This window comes from Tiliqua scincoides, chromosome 2 (assembly GCF_035046505.1).
Source record: "Tiliqua scincoides isolate rTilSci1 chromosome 2, rTilSci1.hap2, whole genome shotgun sequence".
Lineage (NCBI taxonomy): Eukaryota > Metazoa > Chordata > Lepidosauria > Squamata > Scincidae > Tiliqua > Tiliqua scincoides.
This window is the reverse complement of record NC_089822.1, coordinates 247387987-247414880: the sequence shown is the minus strand read 5'-3', so window position 1 is coordinate 247414880 and position 26894 is coordinate 247387987. Positions and strand designations below refer to the sequence as shown.

Here is a 26894-nt window from a genome sequence, read left to right as displayed (position 1 = left end):
CATTGGTGGAGGGGCGGGCTCTGCCCTGCCAGCTGATTGCGGTGCATTGGGCAGGAGGAGGAGGAGGAGTGGGGGGGGCACTCGCTGGTGCTGCTGTTGGAACAGCCCCGTCTGCAAAACCTGCGGGTCTCGCCCTGCTGGCTCCCCCAGGGGCCAGGGAAGGTAGGTGCTGAGCGCCTCTGGGGAGGGATCAGAGCGCACAGGCAGCCTCCTTCTCCCCCCCCGGGGGGGGGGCTTGTGCCAAGAGCCGGGTGGGCATTCGGCGCCTTGGGCAGCAGGAGGGGCTTTGGTCTTGGTCCCTAGTCTGGCCTTTCCATGGCAATGCGTGTTGCCTGCAGATTATGGCGAGAGCACCTTCCAGTCTGGGGGAGGCTGGAGCTGCCCAGGCCAGTCCTAGATCTCTGGTCTGCCTACAGGGATCATGAGAAGGGGATCATCTTTACACGGGCCCAGAGTCAAAAAGGGGGCCCCGCCAGGAGCCAAAGGAGGGGCCCCAGAGATTTCCCGGGATCTTACATTTCCTATCTCACCCAGACTCACTGCCCGTGCAGGATGCTGGGGGTGCCACCAGGGGCACAAGACAACAGCAGCCCCACAAGCCTTATGCATCCCTGACGCTCCTTAACACAGTGTCACAGTAGCTCTTTGGCTTATGGATCTGCTTGCCGTGAAGCAGTGTGTACAGGAGCTCAGGGATGCAGCACTGGGGCTACAGCTGCTGCAGAAGTCAGTTGGATACTCAGAAATTTCCTCAGATTTCAGCTTGTCTCATGGGATGCAGAAGGGAGGCCAGGCTGACTGGGAGGCCAGCCAAGTCTACTTGGTGGGTAGACCTGGGCTCTGGTGACTTTTCCAGCTGTTGCCACCCTCCCCCTGCCCTGTTTTGCCCCCTCCCTGCCCTGTTCCACCTGCCCCATCACCTCTTCTCCCTGCTCTGTTTTGCCCCTTCCCCCTTTGGAAGGGGCCCAAAAGAAGCTTTGTCACCCCTGATAAAATTCCTCTTAGAGGTTCTGTCTGGGCATAGAGAAATATCCCGGAAGCTTGATCTCTTCTGGCCAGAGTCTCATGCGGCCTAGTCTTGAATGCTTGTTTGGGATATTTCCCACTTAGCTCAGTGGGAATTCATTTCAAGGAAATGCACATAGGACTGAAACCTTAACATTATACAGGACCATTATACAGGATCATTATACATTGTTGCTTCCTAATGCCTTATGCTCCAGACGGCTTCATTCTAATTTGTGGTTTCCTACTAATCTTTGGCCAAGTACCACGGCAGATCTGACTTCTGAGCAAACATGCATCTGATCAGACTGCAAGAATGCTAAAAGGGATGTGAGAATAGCACTGAGGCTAGTTGTGGATTAACTAATACCAAATATGGATTGTACATTGTACAATGGATTGTATGTTAGCGCAGGCCAGCCAGCAAATTATGGGTGCCGATATCCGTGTTTGCATCCTGAGATTCCCCAAGGAAATTGAATTCATGGGCCTCAAGCCTGAAATTGGTGCCTACTTGACTTGGGATGTCAAACTTGTTTCTTACAGAGGGCCAAAGTTAGCATTCATGGTGCCTGCTAAGGCCTGAAGGGACATCATTAAGCCATTGATGGCCAGAAATAAGCAGTTTATTCTCACATAGAAACTCATTAGCTGCAAATGACCAAAGAGAAAATGTGCAAATTTTGTTCATATTTTCAAGATATGAGAAAGTTCAATTATCACACTGAGAGAGCACAATTATAAAGGGGGGCTGGATAAATTGCTTCCACAGCCACATTCGGCCCTCAGACCTTATGTTTGACACCCCTTGTCTGGACAGCAAGCAGATGGATGGTGATTCCAGCCCAAATCTAGGTATCTTTAAAAAGTGTTGCAAATTTGTATTTATGTTTGCTTTTGACTACCACGGTAGGTAGGGGTTTATTTTATGAATATTTAAAAAACAATAATAAATGTGATGTTTATTTGTTTTTAAGCATCTCTAGGGGTTAGAAGCTTAGGTTCGTCTAACCTAAGAGAATTAAGAAGCAGTGCCAGGATATCCAGGGATAACAAAGGTCTTGCCCCCTCATAAGAACATAAGAACAGCCCCACTGGATCAGGCCATAGGCCCATCTAGTCCAGCTTCCTGTATCTCACAGCAGTCCACCAAACGCTCAGGGAGCACACCAGATAACAAGAGACTTGCATCCTGGTGCCCTTCCTTGCATCTGACATAGCCCTTTTCTAAAATCAGGAGGTTGCACATCATGGCTTGTAACCCGTAATGGATTCTTCCTCCAGAAACTTGTTCAATCCCCTTTTAAAGGTATCCAGGCCAGATGCTGTCACCACATCCTGTGGCAAGGAGTTCCACAGACCAACCACACGCTGAGTAAAGAAATATTTTCTTTTGTCTATCCTAACTCTTGGTTCCTAACCAGGGTTCTGGTGTTATGTGAGAGTGTAAAGAGCATCTCTGTATCCACTTTATCCTTCCCCTGCATAATTTTGTATGTCTCAATCAGGTCCCCCTTCAGGCGTCTCCTTTCTAGACGGAAGAGGCCCAAACGCCGTAGCCTTTCCTCATAAGGAAGGTGCCCCAGCCCAGTAATCATCTTAGTCGCTCTCTTCTGCACCTTTTCCATTTCCACTATGTCCTTTTTGAGATGTGGCAACCAGAACTGGACAAAATACTCCAGGTGTGGCCTTACCATCGATTTGTACAACGGCATTATAATATTAGCCATTTTGTTCTCAATATCTTTTCTAATGATCCCAAGCATAGAATTTGCCTTCTTCACTGCCGCCGCACATTGGGTCGACACTTTCATCAACCTGTCCACCACCACCCCAAGATCTCTGTCCTGATCTGTCACAGACAGCTCAGAACCCATCAGCCTATATGTGAAGTTTTGATTTTTTGCCCCAATGTGCATGACTTTTCACTTACTTACATTGAAATGCATCTGCCATTTTGCTCCCCATTCTGCCAGTTTGGAGAGATCCTTCTGGAGCTCCTCACAATCACTTCTGGTCTTCACCACTCGGAAAAGTTTGGTGTCATCTGCAAACTTAGCCACCTCAATGCTCACCCCTGTCTCCAGGTCATTTATGAAGAGGTTGAAAAGCACCGGTGCCAGGACAGATTCTTGGGGCACACTGCTTTTCACCTCTCTCCATTGTGAAAATTGCCCATTGACACCCACTCTGTTTCCTGGTCTTCAACCAGGTCTCAATCCAGGAGAGGACCTGTCCTCTAATTCCCTGACTGTGGAGTTTTTTCAGTAGCCTTTGGTGAGGGACCATGTTGAACGCCTTCTGAAAGTCCAGATATATAATGTCCACGGGTTCTCCCACATCCACATGCCTGTTGACCTTTTCAAAGAATTCTAAAAGGTTTGTGAGGCAGGACTTACCCTTACAGAAGTCGTGCTGCTTCCCCCTCAGCAAGACTTGTTCGTCTATGTGTTTTGAGACTCTGTCTTTGATGAGGCATTCCACCATCTTACCCGGTATAGATGTTAGGCTGACCAGCCTATAGTTTCCCGGGTCCCCCCCTTTCCCTTTTTAAAGATTGGTGTGACATTTGCTATCCTCCAATCTTCTGGCACCGTGGCCGTTTTGAGGGACGTTGCATATTTTAGTCAAGAGATCAGCAACTTCATTCTTCAATTCCTTAATAACTCTTGGGTGGATGCCATCAGGGCCCAGTGACTTATTGATCTTTAATTTATCAATTATCAACTGAACCATCTTCTCTTTTAACCTCTATCTGACTTAATTCCTTGGTCAGGAGGGGCTGCTCGGGCAGTGGTATCTGCCTGAGGTCTTCTGCCATGAAGGCAGATGCAAAGAACTCATTTAATTTCTCTGCCATCTCTAAGTCTCCTTTTATCTCCCCTTTCCCTCCCTTACCATCCAGAGGGCCAACTGCTTCTCTGGCGGGTTTCCTGCTTCTAACATATATGAAGAAGCTTTTATTATTCCCCTTAATGTTGCTGGCCATACGTTCCTCACTGTCTCGCTTGGCCTCCCGTATCATCTTCTTACATTTCTTTTGCCACAGTTTATGTTCCTTTTTATTCTCTTCATTAGGGCAAGACTTCCATTTATGGAAGGAAGCTTACTTGCCCTTTACGGTCTCTCTAATTTGGCTGGTTAGCCATGCGGGCACCCTCTTGGATTTAGTGGAGCCCTTCTTTCTTTGCGGTATACACTTCCACTGGGCCTCCATTACTGTTGTTTTAAGCAGCCTTCATGCACTCTGGAGAGATTGGACTCTTTTTACCTTCCCTTTCAGCCTCCTTCTAACCAGTCTCCTCATTTGAGGGAAGTCCGCCTATCGGAAGTCAAGGGTTTTTGTGAGAGATTTGCCCGGTATTCTTCCCCCAACGTGCAAGTCAAAATGGGTCGCAGCATGATCACTGTTCCCCAACGGCTCCGTAACATTGACATCTCTAACCAGGTCCTGTGTACCGCACAATATTAAATCCAGAGTCACCTGTCCTCTGGTGGGCTCCATGACTAGCTGCTCACACAGTCATTTAGCACGTCAAGAAATCCAGTCTCCTTTTCATGACCAGAACACAAATTGACCCAGTCTATATGAGGATAATTGAAGATTATCACTACTCACTACTCCCCTCACTACTCCTCCTCCTTCTGCTGCTACCCCAAGAATGCCCAGTTTCCAAAGACAAGGAAGAGAAAAGTTACTGCTGCAGTCCTTTACACACTTAAATGGGAGTGAGGCTGCAATCCTAAACTTACTCCTAAACCTGGGAGTAATTCCCATTGAATATAATGAGACTTAGGGCCCAATCCTATCCAATTTTCCAGTGCTGGTGCAGCTGTGCCAGTGGGTCATGCACTGCATCTTGTGGTGGGGCAGCAGACACAGAGGCCCCCTTATGGTATGGGAACATTTGTTCCCTTACCTTGGGGCTGCATTGCAGCTGCATCTGTGCTGGAAAATTGGATAGGATTAATTCTGAGTAGACAGGCATAGGATTTGGCTGTGAGGCCTGTTGAACTCAGTGGGACTTACTCCTGGGTAGACGTGGATAGGATTGTGCCATAAATAATATTGACAATGAACACAACTCACTAAGAGCATTTCTTGAGCACCCGCAAATAGATTAGGTTGCACTGTTAACCTTGGACATATATCTTCACACAAGGTGGGATATAAATTATTTGAATACATAAATTGACGCTTGAGGAGGAGAAACTTCCAGTTGATTCTTGTTCATTGTCGTTTGATGAAAACAAAGTCCTTGATCTCCTAATAATTCTCCCCTGGCCTGGTTATGTGAGCTGTTGTTCTGTCTGTCTGTGCCCTAGCTGGCTGTCTGTTACCTACAGTTCTCTAGAAGTAACAGGTACAGACTGTGGACCCAGAGAGGGCCAGTGAAAAGAGAGAAAATGTCCTTTGTTACTCATACAAGAACATTCTGTACTGGTCTTCCTTCCCCTCTCTTCAGAGCAGCTTTATATACAGGTATGCTGAGCTCTAATACTTGTTTTCAGTGGCAGAGATGGACTACCGAAAATAGGAAGAAGAAAACTGCAGCCTTTAGCCTAGGACTGTCCTTTAGTCTTCCTTACCAGGTTTCCCAGACACATTTCATCAGAAGGAGAGCTCTGCTGACCTGCTGCAGCCAAAGCTAGAGAGCAGGTTGGTCAGTCCCGACCTTCTAGGTTCAGGTGATGATCCAGAGAGTAGTGTACCAAAGGTGGGGAGGCTGATCTACCCTGGGTGTCAAATGTGCCACTGAGTGACCAGTAGACCTGGCCTCCGCCAAGGCAAGGGAATGCAGAGGCCAGGTCTACCCTTTAATTCAAGTAGCCAGTAGACCTGACCTTTACCTTGAAACTCCCTCCAGTGGAAGCCAGGTCTACCCTTTGCTTTGAGTGACCCACCCCAAGTGTCAAATGCCCTAGGTATGCTACTGATTCAGGACTGCTTGACAGCCACAGCAGAAAAATCAGCTACAGTCCTTCATTTTAGCCGAAGCTTTCCTGCGGTGGGCCCTGAACACTGTTTCGGAAGCTGACTGCAGACCTTGGAAACTGAATATCAAATATCGTATGTAAGCAGGGTCTGCTTCTCCAAGTGGCAGCTGGCAGGAGAGACAGATTAATCAGATACCTGATCCTTCCTACAAAAAAGGCCTGTACCAAGCTGAATGCAACCCATTAGCCATGTAGAGGGCCCTGCCAGGTGCCTGATAATGTTCATATTTTCACCATCCCAGGCAGGCTGCGAAAATGGAAGTTTTATTATGGGCAAAGATCAGCCAGGTAAGGCACAGGTGAAGGCCCCATGCCTGTCAAGGAAACCAGCTGGCCAGCAGACTTCCAGCACTCTGGCACCAGCGCTGATTGTGGGCCAGGGTTTATGACTACTGGATTGCATTGAGCTCAGTAGGTTACACGTATGGTAGCATCTTCTTAAAGACCTGGATACAAGTGCTTATATAAAAAATGGAGAATGTTTGTATCCTGAATTTCTGACATTGAATGTGTGATGTGTACTACTTTCAGTCTATAATTCAAGAATTGTGGTGAGATGGGGAGGAACCCCACCACCTTTACCTCGTGAACACTGCGCAGAGACCATCAATCCTTCTCTCATCAGCTTTCTCAATAGGACTGCCCACTCCTTCATGGCTCGTCTTTCTCCAGCCTTGTCCCCGGCATGAAGATGGCTTTGCTTTCAAGGAGGGTCCAGCCTGCTCCGCTCTCTTTTCTCTTGCTCCTCCTTTGGGTTCCAAGCCCAGGATCTTTCCAGCAAGAGCCTTGTCAGATCTGTCGGGATCTTGCCAGCAATTTTGATAAGGTGGGAGCCTGGAAGGAGTTTTGTTTTGGCCTGGGGTGTGATATGGTTGCACAAAGAGGGCACTTACCAGCCCAGTACTAGTGTCCAGTCCACCCCTATTTGGGAGATGGCACTGGAATAAGAGTTGGTGTAAGATATGCCAAAGTGGGGTGAAGTGGGGCGGTTTGCAAAGCACAGGTTGCAAGGTTTTGGGGATTGCTGCATGCTGGGATGGTGCAGAGGGTTGCTGCGCTTGGTGTTTTTTGGGGGAAAAACTAGCTTTGGGATTGCTGTGAGCCTTCTCCTGCCTTCCCAGGGCCTGGAGCGGACACAGCGAGAGAACTTCGGGGGCGGGAACACAGCCTGGGAAGAAGAGAAGCTTGCAAAATATGCAAACAGGTGACCTGGGGTCTGGGTTGCGCCAGGCCGTAGATGAGATGCTGTTGCAAACTGCACTGAATCAGCATCTTCCTGGGGAGATGGCAAACCCTCCCAAAATCCTGATTATAAAAGGGATCAAAAAGATCTCCTTGGGCATGAGTCCTTCATTTAAGGTGGGCTGTGTGACTTATAGTCTCTTGGGTGGAGTTCTAAGAACCCCTACAGGACCCAAATTTGTGATTTAAAAAACAAGTTTCTAGTCCTTGTGGCTATGAATACAGAAGGTAAATTATAATAACATGCATTCATACAGTACTTTACATATATTTCCTGATCATTGTGGCAACAACCCTGTAAGGTAGGTCAGTATGATTATCCCCATATTGCAGGTGCAGGTGCATATTGCAGGTGCCATATGCAGGTGCATATTGCACTTGGCCAACATTGTATTGTATTGGCAACCTTCAGTCTCGAAAGACTATGGTATCGCGCTCTGAAAGGTGGTTCTGGCACAGCGTCTAGTGTGGCTGAAAAGGCCAATCCGGTAGTGACAATCCCTTCCACACCGGGAGCAAGTGCAGTCTGTCCCTGGTCTGTCTCCCTGGCTGTGGGCCTTCCTTCTTTGCCTCTTTGCCTCAGACTGTTGGCAAAGTGTCTCTTCAAACTGGGAAAGGCCATAAACTGAGGCAAAGAAGGAAGGCCCATAGCCAGGGAGACAGACCAGGGACAGACTGCACTTGCTCCCGGTGTGGAAGGGATTGTCACTCCCGAATCGGCCTTTTCAGCCACACTAGACGCTGTGCCTGAACCACCATTCAGAGCGCGATACCATAGTCTTTCGAGACTGAAGGTTGCCAACTGTTGGTGCTCTGAGGCACACGGAGTGGCTTGCCAGTGGCCTCTTAATGAATTCATGACTGAGATGAGATCTGAGCCAGGAATTACATTCTTAGGGAGAAGACAAATGTCACATGTAGACAGGGTGACCAAATACAATGAAGGACAAAGTGCCTATACCTTTAACCATTGCACAGAAGAGAGAATTTTACCAGGTGCATAAAACCCTTTCATGTTGAGCTGCACCTGCCAAAATCCCCTCTTCTATGCAGTGGTTAAAGGTATAGGCACTGTGCCCTCCATTGTATCTGGTCACCCTGCATGTAGAGAACAGTGGGGATGATCTGAAAGTGCCCCCACTAAATTCTGTCCAAAGGTACCTGTTCCTACCTGAATTGGGAACAAACTGGTTGGGTGTGATTGCTGCAGAATGGCTGGCTCCCTGTGTTGTCACCAAGAAATCCCTGCCTTGGTACCTGAAGCAGTGTTGCACTTTAAATAAATACCTCTTTTAGCACTATGACATAGTGCATAGACATTCATGCTTCACATTTAAAGCTAAAAGCAAACAGTCCATCTCAGACATGGAGGAGGTGCAAAGCTGACTCAGCATTCCATTGGCTGGTGCACATCTCAGTTGCAAGGCCGATACATTATGTCTGCAACATCAGTCATCTCAGTTGCAAGGCCGATACATTATGTCTGCCACATAAGTCATCTTTCTTAGTCGCTATGGTACATGGGTACTCAGGATTTGGTGGAGGTAGGAAAAACAGAGGATCTGGCTCTGGGCAAGTTTTCCACTGATCTCAGTGCAGGGCATAACTATCAGTTGCTCCTTCAACTCCAGATGGCTCTCAGTCTAACTCTTTGCCAGCATACAGATTTACTTCTGTGCTCCACTTCTTTCCTCGTCCTTTCTGGAAAAAAACCTGTATTTTGAATTGGCGAAGCCAAAATTCTGCCCTTTGAATAAAGGATGCTAGACAGTTAAAGGTGTCTTATGTATTCCCTTCCCTCCTCTATTTGCATACTTGAATCTAATTTTATTTTGCAAGGGTCATTGGGGTGACAAAGGGGATGATGATACAGGAGAGGGAGACAGTTGTTAAGAAAAGAGATTGGAGGGGGAGGAAGAAAGCGTGATCTTTTTGCACCAAGCATGATCTGACCTGACAGGCCATTCCTATGGTCCTAGTTACACACCCTGCACATGCCCGATCTCATCTGATCTTGGAAGCTAAGCAGGGTCAGGCCTGGTTAGTACTTGGATGGGAGACCGCCTGGGAATACCGGGTGCTGTAGGCTTATACCATAGTCTTTCGAGACTGAAGGTTGCCAACCATAGTTACACACTCAAGTCAATGTAATTCTGATGTTGGCACAGCATCACAGACACAGGGCATTTGCACCAAATCGTAGGAAGCTGCCATGCTGAGTCTGACTGTTGTCTGCTCCAACTAGCAGCAGCTCCCCAGAGTTTCAAACTAACATCTTTCTCATCCCTACCTGGAGGTGTGAGGGATGGAATCTGGAACCTTCTGTATACAGATCAGATGCTCTGTCTGCGCTATGACCCCTCCTCATAATTGGAAATCCTGATGAGTCCCAGCCACTATACATTGGCAGGAGGTCTGGTCTAGAGGGTAGAGCCTCCGTTTGCCTGAAGATAACAGCTGAAGGTTGCCAGTTCGAGGCCACCAGCACCGTGAACGGCGAGACCTTGAAGCAGCTAACAAGCCGAGCTGAGTTTTTCCATCTGCTCTAAGGCCGCCCTTCAAGTGAGATATGAAGGATTGTCAGCTTGCGTGGGAGGAAACTGGAGGCCAGAACGTGATACCAGATCATAAAAGGATCCATCTGAAATGTTGTAGTTCTTGAAAGACAGAACCTTTGTCAATTGTAAAAATCCCTATAGGGATTTAGTATAGCCTGCCTGTGTAAACTGCCTTGAAATAAAATCTGAGGAGAAATCTGAAGACCATGAAAGGCGGTATATAAATACCTGTATTATTATTATTATTATTATTTATTATTGAGCATAAGATTGTGGCCTTTGTGTAGCCCATTCTTCATTCTGTCTTTTACTGGTAAGGTTCAGATTCGGCCTCTCCATCACCTCCCCTCAGCCCGATGAAGAGTTCTGGTGAACCTGAAAGCTTGCTCATTAGTTGTTTTCCAAAGTTGGTCCTCATCAAGAGATCCTGCTGCTTTTGCTCTGAGATTATTTTTCCATAGAAGGGAGCAATGGTGACCTACCTCACAGGGTTGTTGTTGCAAGGTTGTTAAGGAAATGTCCTTTGCTCTGATAAATATCATACCTCTGTTCCATGCTAGCACAGCTGTCGCCCACAAGTTCCCTATGGGGTTATCTTCCATACTGCCAACTCCTGCCCTAGGGGAGCAGTTCAGGCTGTAGCTGTGTAACAGCTAGACATAGAGGCTTATGGACACTTTAGATTGGACCAAAGGGAGAGTGGGCTGCTTGGATCAAGAGGGGAGGGGAAACAAGGCTTTCTGGGGTGGTAGAGAGGCTGTTTTGCTGCCTTGCCGCTCACCCCCCCTCTCTATTTCTCCCCTTCTAGTGAGACACGCCTGCTGGAGGTGCTCGAGGGCGTGTGCTCCACGACTGATTTTGGCTGCCATCAGCTGCTGGAGCAGAGTGAGGAGCATGTGGAGCGTTGGTGGTTCCATGAGTGAGTGGAATAGGGCAAGGCTGGGCCCGTTACAGGAGGTTTCCTTTCCTGTTTGCTGCTGGCGCAGCTCCGACTGGAGACGTGGTGGGAAGGAGCAGAACTTGGGAAGTCCTCTGATACTTCCTGCCAGCAAGGGCCCTTGCCCTTTCCCGTTTAGTACCGCTATTGATAGGCAGCCATGTTTAAAAAAAAAAGAGTGCAGCAACTTTAACGACTTATACCACACTTACTCTAAAAGACCTGCAAGGCAGCTGATAGTACATTGTGAAAGGCCAAAGATTCTGGGAGAGAGATCTGGGAGGCGGGGAGCATTGTGTTAAAAACCCTTCCTCAACTCTCAGGTGTTTCTGAGGCTGCTGGTGGCTGACCTTAGGGGCATGCGGTGAGTCTTTGCTGTACCATGCCATTTCAGACCACAGTAGTGGGACCCTGCAAATTTCTCCTTTGTGTGGTAGTTTTGCCATGTGCAAAGGGGTTTATATGGCAGGGTACTAAAGCAAGCAGTTTCCCCGCCCCCAACCTACGAAGGCTCCACCATTTGACTCTTCTCCAAGATTCAGCTCTTTGGGGAGGGGAATCACTGATGTTCTGCTGTTTCCCTGCCACCATCCCCTATGGGTGGTACCAGCTCCATAGGTGACTTTCAAATGTTGTTGTGTTATAGAGAAATCCTCCTGCTCTGCTTCCTTCATGGAAACCTGCTTAGGAGACTGTATGGGGTATATATGGAGTGGCATTGGGTCTGTCTATAGCAGGGGTGCTCAAACCCTGGCCCTGGAGCCACTTGTGGCCCTCGAGGCCTCTCAATGTGGCCCTCAGGGCGCCCCCAGTCTCCAATGAGTCTGGCCCTCCGGAGATTTGTTGGAGCCCACACTGGCCCAACGCAACTGCTCTCAGCGTGAGGGTGACTGTTTGACCTCTCGTGTGAGCTGTGGGATGAGGGCTCCCTCCACTGCTTGTTCTTTCACGTCTGTGATTCTGTAGCGGCAGCAAAGGAAAGGCCAGCCTTGCTTTGTGCAGGGCCTTTTATAGGCTATTGCAAGACCTTCATTCATTCATATAAGTTCATCTTTAATATATTCGTTTATGTAAACTTATGTAAATTTATTCAAATTTTAAATGTAAATTAATTCTTTTTTTTTCCCCTGGCCCCTGACACAGTGTCAGAGAGATGATGTGGCCCTTCTGCCAAAAACTCTGGACACCCCTGAACTATAGTGTAGTGGAGGACTTTCCCCATGCTTGCTATCCAAGATCCTTATAAACTGGAGATATCAGGGGATTGAACCTGGAAACTTCTACATGCAAAGCATGTGTTCGACTTCTGCATGATGGCCCTCGTAGTGGGTGGGGAAAGAATCAAGCAGCATTCTTGCTTCAGTGAGTTGTTGCAGGTGTGGACTTTTCTTGGCTCTACCTAAGTGCTGCTTGTCCACAGAATGCAAATCTGCAGGGAGATGAACTCACAGTTACAGGATCTCAGAAGCAGAAGAGGGTGGGTAAGCATTCCAGTGGGCCTGTAGCCAGGAGTTAATGGGAAAGCAGGAACAGCAGCTGCCCAGCAAGATGGGGCTGGAGAAGGGGGAAGTGGACTATGGGAAATGACATGTTGGGCCTTAACAAATATGGTAATAGTGGACTAAATAAAGTAGGGGTGCAGGTTAAACTGTTCCAGGATCTTGGGGAAAGTGTGCTCTTTTAATATATGCCTAAAACACCCCAAAACCAACCTGCTATGGAATGTGCCTCTAGGATGTGCCTGCTTCCTTGTTCCTGGAAATTCCATTCTCAGGCACAGCAGAGGGATTGCATAACTCATGAGACAGCATGGGCTGTGGGGCAGCAGTAACAGGGGCTTTCTTTCCCCAGGCAGTTGCAGCACCCTGACTTTTTCCAATGGCTTTGTATGGATGCCCTGAAACTATGCTGCCCGCCTGGCACCTATGGGTCAGATTGCCACAGTGAGTTGTTACAACAGTCGTTGTCTCATGCAGTGATCGCATGTGTATGTGTACTGAGCAGATGAATGGGGGCTCCCCCAGTTCTTCACTGGGAGAGGGGATCAACGTTTGCTATGTGGGGCATGTCACAGACCTTCTGACTGGTTTACTGGGGAGGGACTAAATTTTGGGGTAGGCCTTCCATTGCTACTTGTACAGAGTTATAGTAGCTATAATTCTGTGAAAGGCTGCTAAACCTGGAGAAATCTGCAGTGGTTTGTTCATCTAGGATAGGTGTGCTTTGGGGAGGCTCTGTGCTGAATTCCAGCCAGTGTTAATTGACCACCTCTTAAGAAAAGAGAAGTTGTTGTTGTTGGGGGGGGGAGCTGGCAGTTTTGAACAGAACAGTTGCTATGAGATAGAATAAAGAAAGTGTGTATAGAATGGGAAGGGGAAATAGGTAACAGGTTGGGAGGTCTCCATGGCACAGATTAAGGCCAAGAATCACTTATCCCCCACCTTTACTCATATGTCTCTACAGCTTGCCCTGGGGGAACCCAGAAGCCTTGCAGTGGCTACGGGCAGTGTGACGGTGATGGCACCCGTGGGGGCACTGGCCTGTGCATGTGCCAGGCGGGCTATGGGGGTCCCTTCTGTTCTGAGTGTGGAGATGGCTACTATGAAGCTGCTCGCAACGACAGCCACCTGGTATGTGCGGGTATGTAGCGTGCCCGTGCTGGGCTGGACTGGGGGCGGGCCCTGGAAATGGAAGCTCTACTGCCCCTTGCTGGCTAGTTGCACATTCTGGTTAGTGACTTCCCACTCCCACCCCTTCCCCTCTTTTCTTCTCTTCCTTGACTGTGTGCCTCTGAAAAATCTCCATAATGTCCTGTTAAGTAAAGTGTAAAAGTCAACAGATAAGCTGTGACATTTACATGCTGGCTTGTTTAAACCACAGCTCCTTGGCTTGTTCAAAGCCAAGAACTGTGGTTTAACTCCTGGCTTGTGAGCCAGAGTTAAACCACAGCTCCCGGTTTTGTTCCTGTGGTTTAAACAAATTGGGGTGTCCTCTGCTGTGCAAACCAAGAAGGTAAGGAGGAAAGGGAGTATGTGACATAGGAAGGCTTCAGGCTGCGTTCCTGATCCAAACTGACAATAGTTGGCTGTTCGTATGAACAAGTCCATAGTATATTCCCAGAGATAAGACTCCCATGCTTTGAGTAGCCGTTTTTTCCCCAGCTGGCTGCTGAAAGGAAGTACTGATTCCAACATTATTATTTACTAAAATAATATTTTAAAATGGGTGCTTGGCACTGGCAGTGAATTTCTGTCCCTGTCCTATACACTCAGCCTTCTTTCCCATCTGAGCTCTATATTTATGGATATTAATTTGCTGGAGTTAGGCTGTTACATCCATGTATGGGAGCAGGGCCTGCTTCACTATTTGACTGCCAAGTGAGAATAAATTAAGTGGAAATGTCCCCATGTCCTGTATTTACTTCACTTAGTGGTCTGCATTTCCTGCTTACGTCATTCTCCTTCCTATATAATTTTATGCCTGTGGGCAGTGAACTGGTGTGCAGGTTTGTATGCTGGGACAGTTGCTAACCAGTACGCCTATCTGGGCTTGGAAGTGGGGGAAGCAGGGTGGAGGCTTTTGTTCTGTCTTCTCCCCCCCCCCCCCCAGTTATGACCTCTTTCCCACCCAGAATGCTACAGAGCTTGTGGACGCTGTTCAGGCCCTGAAGATTCAAGTTGTCTACGCTGCAAAAGAGGCTGGATGCTGCATGACCGGAGATGCATTGGTGAGCTTGTGGGACTATGCCTGAAGGAAAAACCCATGGTTTCTGAGCAACCTTGAAAAAGGAGTTAAACATTTCAAGGTGCCATGCGTTCTCCATATAGGTCACTGAGGCCGAGGGTGGGTGGCGCACTGCACTGTCACCAAGAGAATGAATATGGAGCATGAGGTGAAAGTGTCTTGTGTGATCGCTAGCTCTGATGCCTTTCTTTGTCTCGCACAGACATAGATGAATGTGGCACAGAAATGGCACACTGCCGCGCCAACCAGTTTTGCGTCAACACGGAAGGCTCCTATGAGTGCCAAGGTGAGGACTCTAAGCCTGCATGAGTACTATGCGCATCATCATCATCATCATTATCAACAACTGTATTTATATACTGTTTCAATGAAAAGTTCACCATGCGGTTTACAGAGAAAATCAAATAACTACCGTATTTTTTGCTCCATAAGACGCACCCGCCCATAAGACGCACCTAGTTTTTAGAGGAGGAAAACAGGAAAAAAATATTCTGAACCAAATAGTGTAATAAAGTATTTAATAAACTATAACAGAATAACATTTGAACCATGTAAAGTGAACAGCAGTCAACAGTGGCATTAAGAACCATTATCACTGTCATTAACAAATGGAGAGACTTAAAGGTTTGAGTATTCTAGTTTTCTGGAAACCCCAAGAACTCATCATCGCTGGAGTCAGAATTTATGAAGCTCACAAAAGCAGGTGCACACAAATAGGGGATCACATTATCTTCCTGTTACAATGATGTTCTGCCAAATTCCAATCCACTGGGCCTCGTGCCCGCTTAAGGCTGATCAGTCCCCCTTGGGCAACTCACCAGTGCAGCAAGCAAAAGTTAAGAGTCCAGTTCCAGTCCACAGATGCCAAGTAAATCAGTCCCATCAATCAGAGTTGCCAAATCAGAGTCCAGAGCCAATAAGCCAAATTACAGTCCAAGGTCAGGTTCCAGGTAGGTCAGTCAAATCCGTCAGGGTATCCAAGTCCAGTCACAATCCACAGTCAGATTCCAAATTCAATAAACCCAGTCAGTCTCCTCTTCTACCTCCAACCTGCACTCCTTCAAAACCCACAAACCCTTTCTGCCTCAGGTACTCCTTATATCCCTGGGGGCCCTATTGCCTTCCAGTGGCTGCAGCTGTGCAGCACACTCTACTGGATGCCCAGGCCTTACCCTTAAAGGGGCCACTGCTGGCACCACATCTACCTCCTCCCCAGTTCTTCCGTGATTCCAATACAAATGAACAAGTGGAAAGTCCAACCACAACTTGAAGTCTCAAGACACAACAAACCTCTGGATTTATGGTGAGAACCGAGCCTTACCTGGGGCTTGTGCAATAAGCGAACACTGGCATTCTGACCAAGGGGACAGTTTTTTCTTTGTGATGGCAGGGGGGGAGGGCCTACATTCAGATGCTGGATGAGGTGAGTGAAAGCACCCCTCCCCTGCTGTGTGAGTGTGTGTGGGGGGGCAGAGCATCTGTGTGTGTAAGAGAAGGGGGCAGCCTGTGTGTGTGAGAGAGGGGGGAAAGTGTTTGTGTTGCAGAGAAGTTGTGATGCTCCAGGCTTGGGGTGGGGGGAAAAGAGAGGCTGTGATGCTCCAGGCTTGGGGGGGGGGAGAGAGTCTGTGATGCTCTAGGCTTGGGGGGGGGAGCAAGAGTCTGTGATGCTCCAGGCTTTGGGGGGAAGCAAGAGTCTGTGATGCTCCAGGCTTTGGGGGGGGGGAAGAGAGAAGCTGTGGTGCTTCAGGCTTGGGGGGGGAAGAGTCTGTGATGCTCCAGGCTTGGGGGGGGAAGCAAGAGTCTGTGATGCTACAGGCTTGGGGGGGAAGAGTCTGTGATGCTCCAGGCTGGGGGGGGGGGAAGAGAGAAGCTGTGATGCTCCAGGCTTGGGGTGGGGAAGCAAGAGTCTGTGATGCTCCAGGCTTGGGGGGGAAGAGTCTGTGATGCTCCAGGCTTGGGGGGGGAAGCAAGAGTCTGTGATGCTCCAGGCTTGGGGGGGAAGAGTCTGTGATGCTCCAGGCTGGGGGGGGGAAGAGAGAAGCTGTGATGCTCCAGGCTTGGGGGGGAAGCAAGAGTCTGTGATGCTCCAGGTTTGGGGGGGGGGGGAGAGAGAGGCTGTGATGCTCCAGGCTTGGGGGGGAGAGAGAGGCTGTGATGCTCCAGGCTTTGGGGGGGGAGAGTGAGTCTGTGATGCTCCAGGTTTGGGGGGTGGAAGAGAGAAGCTGTGATGCTCCAGGCTTGGGGGGAGAGAGGATGTGATGCTCCAGGCTTGGGGTTGGGGGAAAGAGAGGCTGTGATGCTCCAGGCTTGGGGGGGGGGGAGAGAGAGGCTTTCCTGGGAATAAGCCCCCCTGACTCTAATGGGACTTACTTCAGAGTAGGCATGCACAGGATTGGGCAGCGAGACTGTGACCCCACCCACGCTTTCCTGGGAGTGAGCCCCACTGACTCTGAGACTTACTTCTGAGTAGACACGCGGGCTTGGGCGTTCTGCTCATTGCCCTTGCGTTCTGTCCGGCACTGCCACAGTCCGTGTGGGTGCTGAGGGAAGGCAGGAGCCCCCCGGCCAGCTCAGCCTCTGACTGCCCGGGGAAGCCGTGCAGAGCAGAGCAGAGTGAGCGGGCAGGGAGCAGCGCCGTGGTGGAGAAGGGGCAGCCGGGCCATTTCCAACCTGCAGTTGTTGTTGTTTTTTTTTTTTTTTTTTTTTGCAGTATTCGCTCCATAAGACGCACACACTTCCCCCCCCCCACTTTTTGGGGGGGAAAAAGTGCGTCTTATGGAGCGAAAAATACGGTAAAGAGCTCCCTCACAATAGCTCCCTGAAAAGATGCAAAAGAGCACTAGCAGACAGCCACTAGAAAAGACACCGCTGGGGTGAGGAGGGCCAGTTACTCTCCCCCTGCTAAATAAAAGAGGAGCACCCACTTGAAAAAGTGCCTCTTAACCAGTTAGCATTTCTCTTTTCTTTTGAAGCAGTGTGTATTGGAAGAGAGCAGCCAAGGAACAGCGTATCTGTGTTATGTCTGAAGGGGGGGGTAGTGTTTGCATGACGTGGTTTGATGGCTATAACTCATGTTGGCATGGCTGGCCTTGGGCAAGGGACTTCAGGCTCTAAAAACAGACCTAGTATAGAAGCTCTATGCCTTGGTTTGTTCTCCAACCTAGACAAAACTCAGAATGTAACCTGTGGGACCACTCGCTCCTTCGTTGGAATAGGAAAAGCATTTACTAGTTTTACCACCCAGTGAACTTCTAGACTGAACTTCAGGACTTAAACCCAGAAATTCCCCCATTCTAGTGTTTCCTTCTCCCTATAAGCAGCGATGGCAAGGGCTGCCTGTTCAGGACAAGGGTCGATCTGGAAAGCTTTGTTTTTGCTGGAGGTCCCATTAGGTGCACCTGCGATCATACTATGACTTTCCTGCACCACAAAATGTTGTTCTTCTGCCCAAGCCTTAATCCTTCCTCTTCTTTTTTTTTCAGACTGTGCCAAGGCCTGCATTGGCTGCATGGGTGCTGGACCATCCCGCTGCAAGAAATGCAACAAGGGCTATCAACGTGATGGTTTCAAGTGCCTTGGTAAGTCCTATCACCAGGTGGCTTTCTCACTGCTGTCCCACCCCTGTAATTTAGCCAGTAGAACAGAACATAAGAACATAAGAACATAAGAACATAAGAACAGCCCCACTGGATCAGGCCATAGGCCCATCTAGTCCAGCTTCCTGTATCTCACAGCGGCCCACCAAATGCCCCAGGGAGCACACCAGGTAACAAGAGACCTCATCCTGGTGCTCTCCCCTACATCTGGCATTCTGACTTAACCCATTCCTAAAATCAGGAGGTTGCGCATACACATCATGGCTTGTACCCCATAATGGATTTTTCCTCCAGAAACTCGTCCAATCCCCTTTTAAAGGCGTCTAGGCTAGACGCCAGCACCACATCCTGTGGCAAGGAGTTCCACAGACCGACCACGCGCTGAGTAAAGAAATATTTTCTTTTGTCTGTCCTAACCCGCCCTACACTCAATTTTAGTGGATGTCCCCTGGTTCTGGTATTATGTGAGAGTGTAAAGAGCATCTCCCTATCCACTCTGTCCATCCCCTGCATAATTTTGTATGTCTCAATCATGTCCCCCCTCAAGCGTCGCTTTTCTAGGCTGAAGAGGCCCAAACGCCGTAGCCTTTCCTCATAAGGAAGGTGCCCCAGCCCCGTAATCATCTTAGTCGCTCTCTTTTGCACCTTTTCCATTTCCACTATGTCTTTTTTGAGATGCGGCGACCAGAACTGGACACAATACTCCAGGTGTGGCCTTACCATCGATTTGTACAACGGCATTATAATACTAACCGTTTTGTTCTCAATACCCTTCCTAATGATCCCAAGCATAGAATTGGCCTTCTTCACTGCCGCCGCACATTGGGTCGACACTTTCATCGACCTGTCCACCACCACCCCAAGATCTCTCTCCTGATCTGTCACAGACAGCTCAGAACCCATCAGCCTATATCTAAAGTTTTGATTTTTTGCCCCAATGTGCATGACTTTACACTTACTGACATTGAAGCGCATCTGCCATTTTGCTGCCCATTCTGCCAGTCTGGAGAGATCCTTCTGGAGCTCCTCACAATCACTTCTGGTCTTTACCACTCGGAAAAGTTTGGTGTCGTCTGCAAACTTTGCCACTTCACTGCTCAACCCTGTCTCCAGGTCATTTATGAAGAGGTTGAAAAGCACCGGTCCCAGGACAGATCCTTGGGGCACACCGCTTTTCACCTCTCTCCATTGTGAAAATTGCCCATTGACACCCACTCTCTGCTTCCTGGCCTCCAACCAGTTCTCAATCCACGAGAGGACCTGTCCTCTAATTCCCTGACTGTGGAGTTTTTTCAGTAGCCTTTGGTGAGGGACCGTGTCAAACGCCTTCTGAAAGTCCAGATATATAATGTCCACGGGTTCTCCCGCATCCACATGCCTGTTGACCTTTTCAAAGAAAAGACTGTATTTTCTGTGGGTTGTGGAGGGAGGCACTTTCTAATACTGCTGTACTTTTCCTACCAGTTCTCATTTTCTGATAGCACGACTACTTCTTTCTACCACAACATTTAGAGCTTCTAACTTGTTCCAGTCCATTTCTATTAGCGTCCTCCTCCTTTGAGTCCCTTTTCTTTTTCTTTTTCTTCTTTTCCAAAATAAAAACAACAAATATATACAAACACATAACAAACACAAACTCAATACATAACACACACAAACAACACAAAAACACCGTTGGAGGGTGCAGGCAATCATATATCAATATATCTGATCAATCAATACATATCTTCAAATCTTGTTCCTCTTCTAGTTTAGTAATATTTATCTATCATATAATGTCGTGTGTAATATATCATGTATACAATATATTCATCTAAATGCCCTATTTCATACATCTACAACTTCATTTTCAACCAAGCATAAAATGGTCTCCATTGCACTATCTGTGTTGGTTTATGCTGTTGATCCGAAATCTCTGTTGTTGTTGGCATCCTTCAGTCTCGGAAGAGTATGGTGTCACGCTCTGAATGGTGGTTCTAGAACAGAGTGTCCTCTCCAGTGCGTGAAGCCTGGGTAAAGTAGGTATGGAGGATAGGCTGTTACCCATGCAGCAAATCCCCCCCTCTCCACGTCATTGAAATGGTCCAATGGAGAGGCAGAGGCCAATACGGTTGGTTCCAGCGGCGTCGCAGGAGTTGCCAGAACGTGATTGTGTTTAGCCACGAACTGCCTCAGGGACTCCGGCTCCTATCCATTTCCACCACATCCATTATTTTCTCTATTAATTCATCTTTCATTGGAATTTTAATATCTTTCCAGTATCTAGCATATAAAATCCTTACAGCAGTTACTATCATAATAACTAAATACACATCATTTTCTTTATCTATAATATCTAAGGTGATATTAAGCAAATCACTTTTGCAATTGAAGGAAGACTTTCTTTCGTTTTTGAGGTGAATTTAAGCCATTTATGTTGACAGAGTAAATACTCCATCCTCCCTTAACCATCATGTTTCTTTTTACTATTCACCTTCTCTTTTTGTCTTCTTGTTGCTATCGGTGAGTGCCTCGTTGCCCTTCTAGTTTCTTCCTTCTCTGATTCCTCAATTGTCTCTGAAACATCTGATTTCTTTTCTTCCAGCTCCATTTCTACACTTTCTAGTTCTTTTCTTCTCAGTTCCTCTTCCTCATTTTCTTCATTTCTCGTCTCACCTTTCATCACTGTACTCAATTTCTGCTTTCACTGTTGAATTTATATCTCTGTGACTGGAATTGAAAAAACATACCTTCCATGAGAAGTCATCTATATGGTATTTACTTTCCTCTTAAAAATTTTGCTAGCTCTTCATACTCTTTTCCCTTCTTTCTCACTTTCCATGGGACATGTCTCAGAATTTTCACTTTGCTACCCTCCACCATCCATTCCTTTTCCTGTGAGATCTTCAATATTTTATTTCTGTAAAAAGTTCTGATGAATTTCACATGGATTTCTCTTGGTAGTTCATGTTTTCTTAGATAAAAAGTGCTCGCTCTTCTCGCTGAATCCAGATCCATGAGTATCTCTGTTGGCGTGTGGATCCACTCTGATATTAAATCACCAATCAGATGTCGTGTATCTTCCCCTTTCTGTTCTGGTACATTTTGTATTCTCACCACTCAAGCTGCACTCTCCATCTGAAATTCCATTGAAATTGCCTCTCCATCATATTGTTTTTGTTCTGTCTCCAGTATTCTAGATTGATCTTTTGTTGTCTTTTTTTCTAATTTTCTAATCTTTTGTATATTCTCATCTACTTGATCTTTAACGGCTTTCAGTTGCACACTAAGATCATTTAGTTATGTAGTTAAAACATCCAGACGAGCTTGAACCTGCAGAAATCGATTTGTGTGCTGCTGTCCCATCACCACTAATTTTTCTATATTGTCTTGTGTTGTCTACTTCCAATCTTTCCCTTTCGGTTCCTCTTGTGTTAGTTTTCCCAAGCTTGACTCCAGGGCGGGAGAGCCCCTAACTTTCGCTCCTTTTCCTGTCATCCTTTTTCTTCCTTCTTATATCTTCTTTCCCGTAAAACTGAAATATCTGTTATCACTTATATCACTATCAGTTACCCATACATCACATCACATCATCTTAAAATCAACTGTTCACCCATAAAAACCAACACACGGAAATTTTAAGTCAAATAAACCTTTGCCTTACAATATTTTTAACGCCACTAGATGTCCTCAGCGTATCATCCTCTTTACTTCACTTGTCAAGTCCTGTTCTTATCCTTGCAATGTCTTTTTAAATCCACTAGATGTCCCTGATGTTCTATTCTTCTTATTCTGTTATCTTGAATCTATTGCTTACATTTGTTGCTATATCAACCGCATTCCAGGAGATAGTGAGAGGAATTCAAAACAATAAACCACTTTTGCAGAAAAAAGAAATGCAGATCTCCAACCCTCTCCACAGGCACTCCAAGATCTCCACAGGAAAATGAAACTGAGCATTTCAAAGCAAAGTTTATATTCCAAAACAATTAATTTGTAATCCAAAGAGTTTTAGATTTGTAAAGTTAGAGTTATTCTCTCACATTTCCATAACAAGCTCAGCAGGTCTCCTCCAAAACTTCTTCTCACACAAATAAACAAATGATCTGAGAAAGCCTCCCCCCTTTGCCTCTTCCCAGAGTGGGGAAACCTGTCCCTCCTTCTTCTTCCCTTGGGCAAAAGCTTAATCAAGGCAGTCAATTAATCAATCAATGCCAGACACACACAGCAGAACAACACCCACTTAGTTCTTCCAACTTCCTTCCCTGCTTGGGGCCTTCAGCTTAGTTTCAGCATGAATCCTCACCAACACCGACATTGATGTTGGCTGGCTGGTCCCTTCCTCTCCGAAACCATACACCATCTGTAGGATCGAATCTCTCCTGATCACTGATCCTCGGATCTCCTCAGACCCATGGTTTTTGGGCAGGAAATAGCATGCTTTCCCAAGAGCTTTCAAGAGCTCAGAAAAGCAAGGCCATTCAGTTGCCTCTGGCCCCGCCCCCTCCCTTTGAGTCCCTTTTCTCTTGGGAAGCCAAGAGTTGAGCAGTGTTGCCAAGATTTCCATTACAAGTTGGAAGCACTTGAACACTTTGCATGGGATCCTATGGTTTGTGCTCCAATTAGCTCTTACTAAGGGAAAACAGCCTGCTCATACTGGCTGTTTGGCAGGTTTACAGCCCAACTGAATAGGGCTTAGGTTAGTTTTTGTAGTGAGAGGCAAAAAGAATTCACTTAAAATAGGAAGCTGACAGGAAAGATGTTTTGTTTAAATTGGGGGTGGAAGCAGCTGTTTGAACTCAGCAAAAATCTGTCGACATGGGTGCACTCCGGAGTAGTTTAGTGAGCAGTGTTGTGTAGATGAGATTGGAGAATGGTGGTCCTTCCACAATATGAAGTGGGTTGAGCCTAGAGAGGTTATTTGGGGCATGTATAGCATTAATGGCTCCCAACTACCTAGCATGACTCCTGTCTCCCCCTCTCAGATGTGGATGAATGTGCTAGTGAAGTGGAGGAACCAGTGTGTGCTGGCGCCAACGAGGCCTGTGAGAACACGGACGGCAGTTACCGGTGTGTGTGCGCAGAGGGATATGTGCGCAAGGAGGGAATCTGTGTGGAAGACAAACCTCCAGGTAAACCTCACCAGCATACACTCTGTCAGTGTATGTTCTCTAGCTAATTTGGGGCAGCTGTGCCTCTTGGAGTTGGAGCCTGTGCTCTCCCCAGGAAGCAGTTTTGTCCTTTTCACTTGGGGATAGTCAATTTCTGTACTACTGGGAGCCATTCTGTTCTCCAAGCTGTGCTGTAGGGTCTGGCCGACTGTGCTTGCCTAACTACACATCTCTTGTCAAGCTCTATAATGAAATTAATACCATCCATCAATAAGGGGATCCCAGTTATTTTAGCACTTGTGCTCTGGTTATACACTCACATATGGGCATGTAGCATGCAGAGTTGAAAAGGGAAAGGGTAGCATTTAAATGTGGAATCTCTCAGTGGTGATCCTGGGCCTGGTACTGCTTGGGGCCACAACCGCAAGCTATTGGCCCACCCCAACCAGCCTGGCTGCCACCCCCTGCCTCCCTTCCGGAGGCCTGAGGAGGCCGTGCGCAGCCTCCCTGACCCTCTGAAGGCATTGTAAAGCTCTCAAAGGGCCATCAAACATCACTTCTAGTTTCACAGAGGAAACCTGAATGGACATTTATAAACCCTTAGAAGACATTATCAGGGTTGGGGACCATGGCCCTCAGAACACCTTCTAAGGGCTTACAAGCGGCACTTCCAATTTCCTCAGTGAAATGGGAATTGATGATTTACGACCCACCAAAGGCTTTAGGAGGACTTCAGAGGGTCAGGGAGGCAGTGTGCTACTTCCCTGGCCCTCAGAATGCCTCTAGGCAAAAGGCCATTGAGGGCAACCCTCAGATCGGTGCTGTGGGGAGGGGTGAGTGGTGGTGCAGTGCTGCTCCCAAGCCTGGCACCCGGGGCATTTGTCCCCCTTGTCCCCCCTCAGGTACATCACAGGAGTATCTCTTTCTCTCTCTCCTTGATAAGATTTTTCTTCTAAAATTGTGTCTGCTTTCAACTATCCCTTCAATAGAAAGGTGGTAGGCCCACCAAAGACTATGTGACCCCTGCTTTTGCTTACACCTTATTCCTTGTTCCACAGATGCTCCTGAGAAAGGCTTCTTTGATGACATCACAGATGACGAGGTGGTTGTACTGCAGCAGATGTTCTTCGGCGCCATCATCTGTGCGCTGGCCACGCTCGCTGCCAAGGGCGACATGGTCTTCACAGCCATCTTCATTGGCGCCGTGGCTGCTATGGCTGGCTACTGGCTGTCCGAGCGCAGCGATCGGGTGCTTGACGGCTTCATCAAAGGCAGATAGTGCATGGCGGAGTGAATGTTCTTTTCTCCTTCCTGCCTCAGAGAGCCAGCTGGTGGGCAGGAACACCTTGTCCCCACTCCCCACCCCAGGAGGTCTCTTAAGTCCAGAGGATGGAGGCATTGGGAAGGCCAGTCTATACTCCAATGTGGGCTGATGGAAGCCTCTACCCAGCATGCAGTGCCAGGTGGAAATAGGAAACACGCTCTGCAGTCCTAGTACTGGCTGAGAGGAAGAGAACTGACCGGAATTGGCATGGAGCAGGGACCCCTTATGGGTGTGTCTAAGTAGCCATCAGTGGGCCTGCAGAACGGGCCCCTTTTGCTCTCTGACCGGCTCAGCCCTCCATGCGTATGGGATGATCTCGGATATGCTCCTTTCCTGAAGGGTGAGGCTCCCCCACATTGGTCAACAGACCAGGAGAAAAATGGGATACTTGAGGTGGGTGGGGATGGCATCGCTCCCTGCTGGCTCTTTGAGGAGCTGTCCCCTGGGCAGAGACCGCTCTACACATTTTGCTGAAGCAGGTGATCGGCTGGAGTGGTAGAATTCTGGACTGCGGGTGGGGGGGTTATGTGTTGGAATGATTCCCCACATAAAAATCATTCAGTAAATCGGCTGCATTACAGGAATCGGCTGAATTACAGGGAATTGTGTGGCATGCATAGCCCTCTCTCCCTCTCCCTCATTGGCTAGCTTACTACTTGTGGAGGTTGGGTGCGGCTGATTTTTTTTCTTCTTCTAATTTTATATAGGGAAGAAAAGGGGTCCCCCCTGTATCAGCAGGGAATCTGTTCTGGTCCCCCCACCACAAATATGGAAACCACAGATATGGAGGAAACCTGTAGGTGCAGTGTTCTACAAGCTTCTCCCCCCTGCACCCATCACCATCCATTTTCTTCATTTTAAAGCATGTGTGTTTCTTGCTTTTACACAAGCTACAAGAGGAACATGACAAGCTGGGAAGCAGCCAGCATGCTGGGGGGGGGGGTATAGTCGGAATGATAACAGGAAGCAGGAACTGCATCCTGTTAACATTTGCTTAGTCTCCTCACCCTAGTGTGCAGGCTGCCTGCCTGCCTGCCTTCATGTCACGTTCCTCTTGCAGCGTGTGTAAAAGCAAGAAGCGTGCCTGCCAGTGGCATAGCTAAGAGGGTACAGGGGGTAGCAATTGCACCGGGCAACAAGCTTTAGGGGGGCATGGAGGGGGGGGGGGCTACAAAATCTTCTTTGACTCCAGGTGGCAGATAGATGCCTTAGCTAAGCCACTGGCTGGGGAGAGAGTGCAGAGCAAGTGGGTGGCAAGCTGCTGGAGGAGGAAGCGGGTTCCCCCCCCCCCGATTTCCACTTTTTTAAAAGCCCGGGTGTGACATCACTTCTGGGGCATCATTTTGAGCTCGGCATCGGGCTACACAATCATTAGCTATGTCGCTGATGGCTGCTTTAACAGGAAGAAAATGGAAGTTAATTGGGCGAGGGGGTGAGGCTTTTGGAGAACTGCAGATAACTGAAACCACGGAGACTGGATATGGGGGGACACCTGTGTTAAAAAAATACGGCACATGCTTCTGTGCTGCAGAAATACAATCCAGAATTCTACCGCCTTGTTGTGCAAAATGTGTAGAACAACTCTGAGGCTTCCAGTGGCAGTGTGTGAGGCAGAGGAAGCCCGAGTGGCCTGCATGTCGATCCTTGCCCCTTTTCACCTGTCCACTCACAGCACTGTTTGTCCATCCATATCTCAGGAAAATTAAAGGTCTCTCTACACACCCCATGTGGTTCTGGCTGTTTCTCTTATAGGCTGTGTGGTTTGGGTTTGGCTCCTGGGGAAAGGCCCACTATTTCAGATTTTTAGGAACTTTAGGAGCACCGTGAAATGTCACCAAAAGACTATTTTTTTATCTTTTCTCACGTGCACCTTTCCCTGGTTCTTGGAATTTCTTCTCTCATTTATAAGGAGTGGAAATGGTTGGCAACCTTCAGTCTCGAAAGACTATGGTATAAGCCTACAGCACCTGGTATTCCCAGGCGGTCTCCCATCCAAGTACTAACCAGGCCTGACCCTGCTTGGCTTCCAAGATCAGACAAGATTGGGCATGTGCAAGGTAACTGGAATTTCCAATGGGACTTTATCCTTTGTGGGGCTTTGGAGATTTTGGGGGGAACAATGGAAGGAAGGAAGGAAGCCCCCTCTTCACTCCTCTTATATTGCTTTAAACATGAGGGAATTTTCTCCCCCATGCCTCTCTCACGTGGTGGAATGGGATATCCCTGGGAGTGGCGGGAGCAAAGGTGCTCTCCGGAAGAATGGGGCTGGCAAGGCAAGAGGAGGAGAGTCCATAACAAGCTGCCCTGAGGCTTGTGAGGAACTGCAGCATGTAACATGAAGTTTAGCTGCAGGAAGGATGGCAAGATCAGGATCAGGACCATGTTGACTGTGGAGGTGGT

General features: G+C 47.9%; 1 protein-coding gene and 1 pseudogene across 1 annotated transcript; both read left to right on the top strand.

Annotated features, from left to right (window-relative positions):
* Positions 1–61: 61 nt before the first annotated feature.
* Positions 62–26218, top strand: CRELD1 (cysteine rich with EGF like domains 1). The gene is made up of 11 exons (XM_066614238.1): positions 62–162; positions 6629–6829; positions 7125–7207; positions 10612–10722; positions 12592–12683; positions 13204–13380; positions 14372–14467; positions 14687–14770; positions 17967–18062; positions 23045–23191; positions 24229–26218. The coding sequence occupies exons 2-11, from the start codon at positions 6689–6691 to the stop codon at positions 24447–24449; spliced, it is 1248 nt and encodes a 415-aa protein (XP_066470335.1). The 5' UTR covers positions 62–162; positions 6629–6688; the 3' UTR covers positions 24450–26218.
* On the top strand, positions 9211–9334 carry LOC136642404 (5S ribosomal RNA; annotated as a pseudogene).
* Positions 26219–26894: the final 676 nt, after the last annotated feature.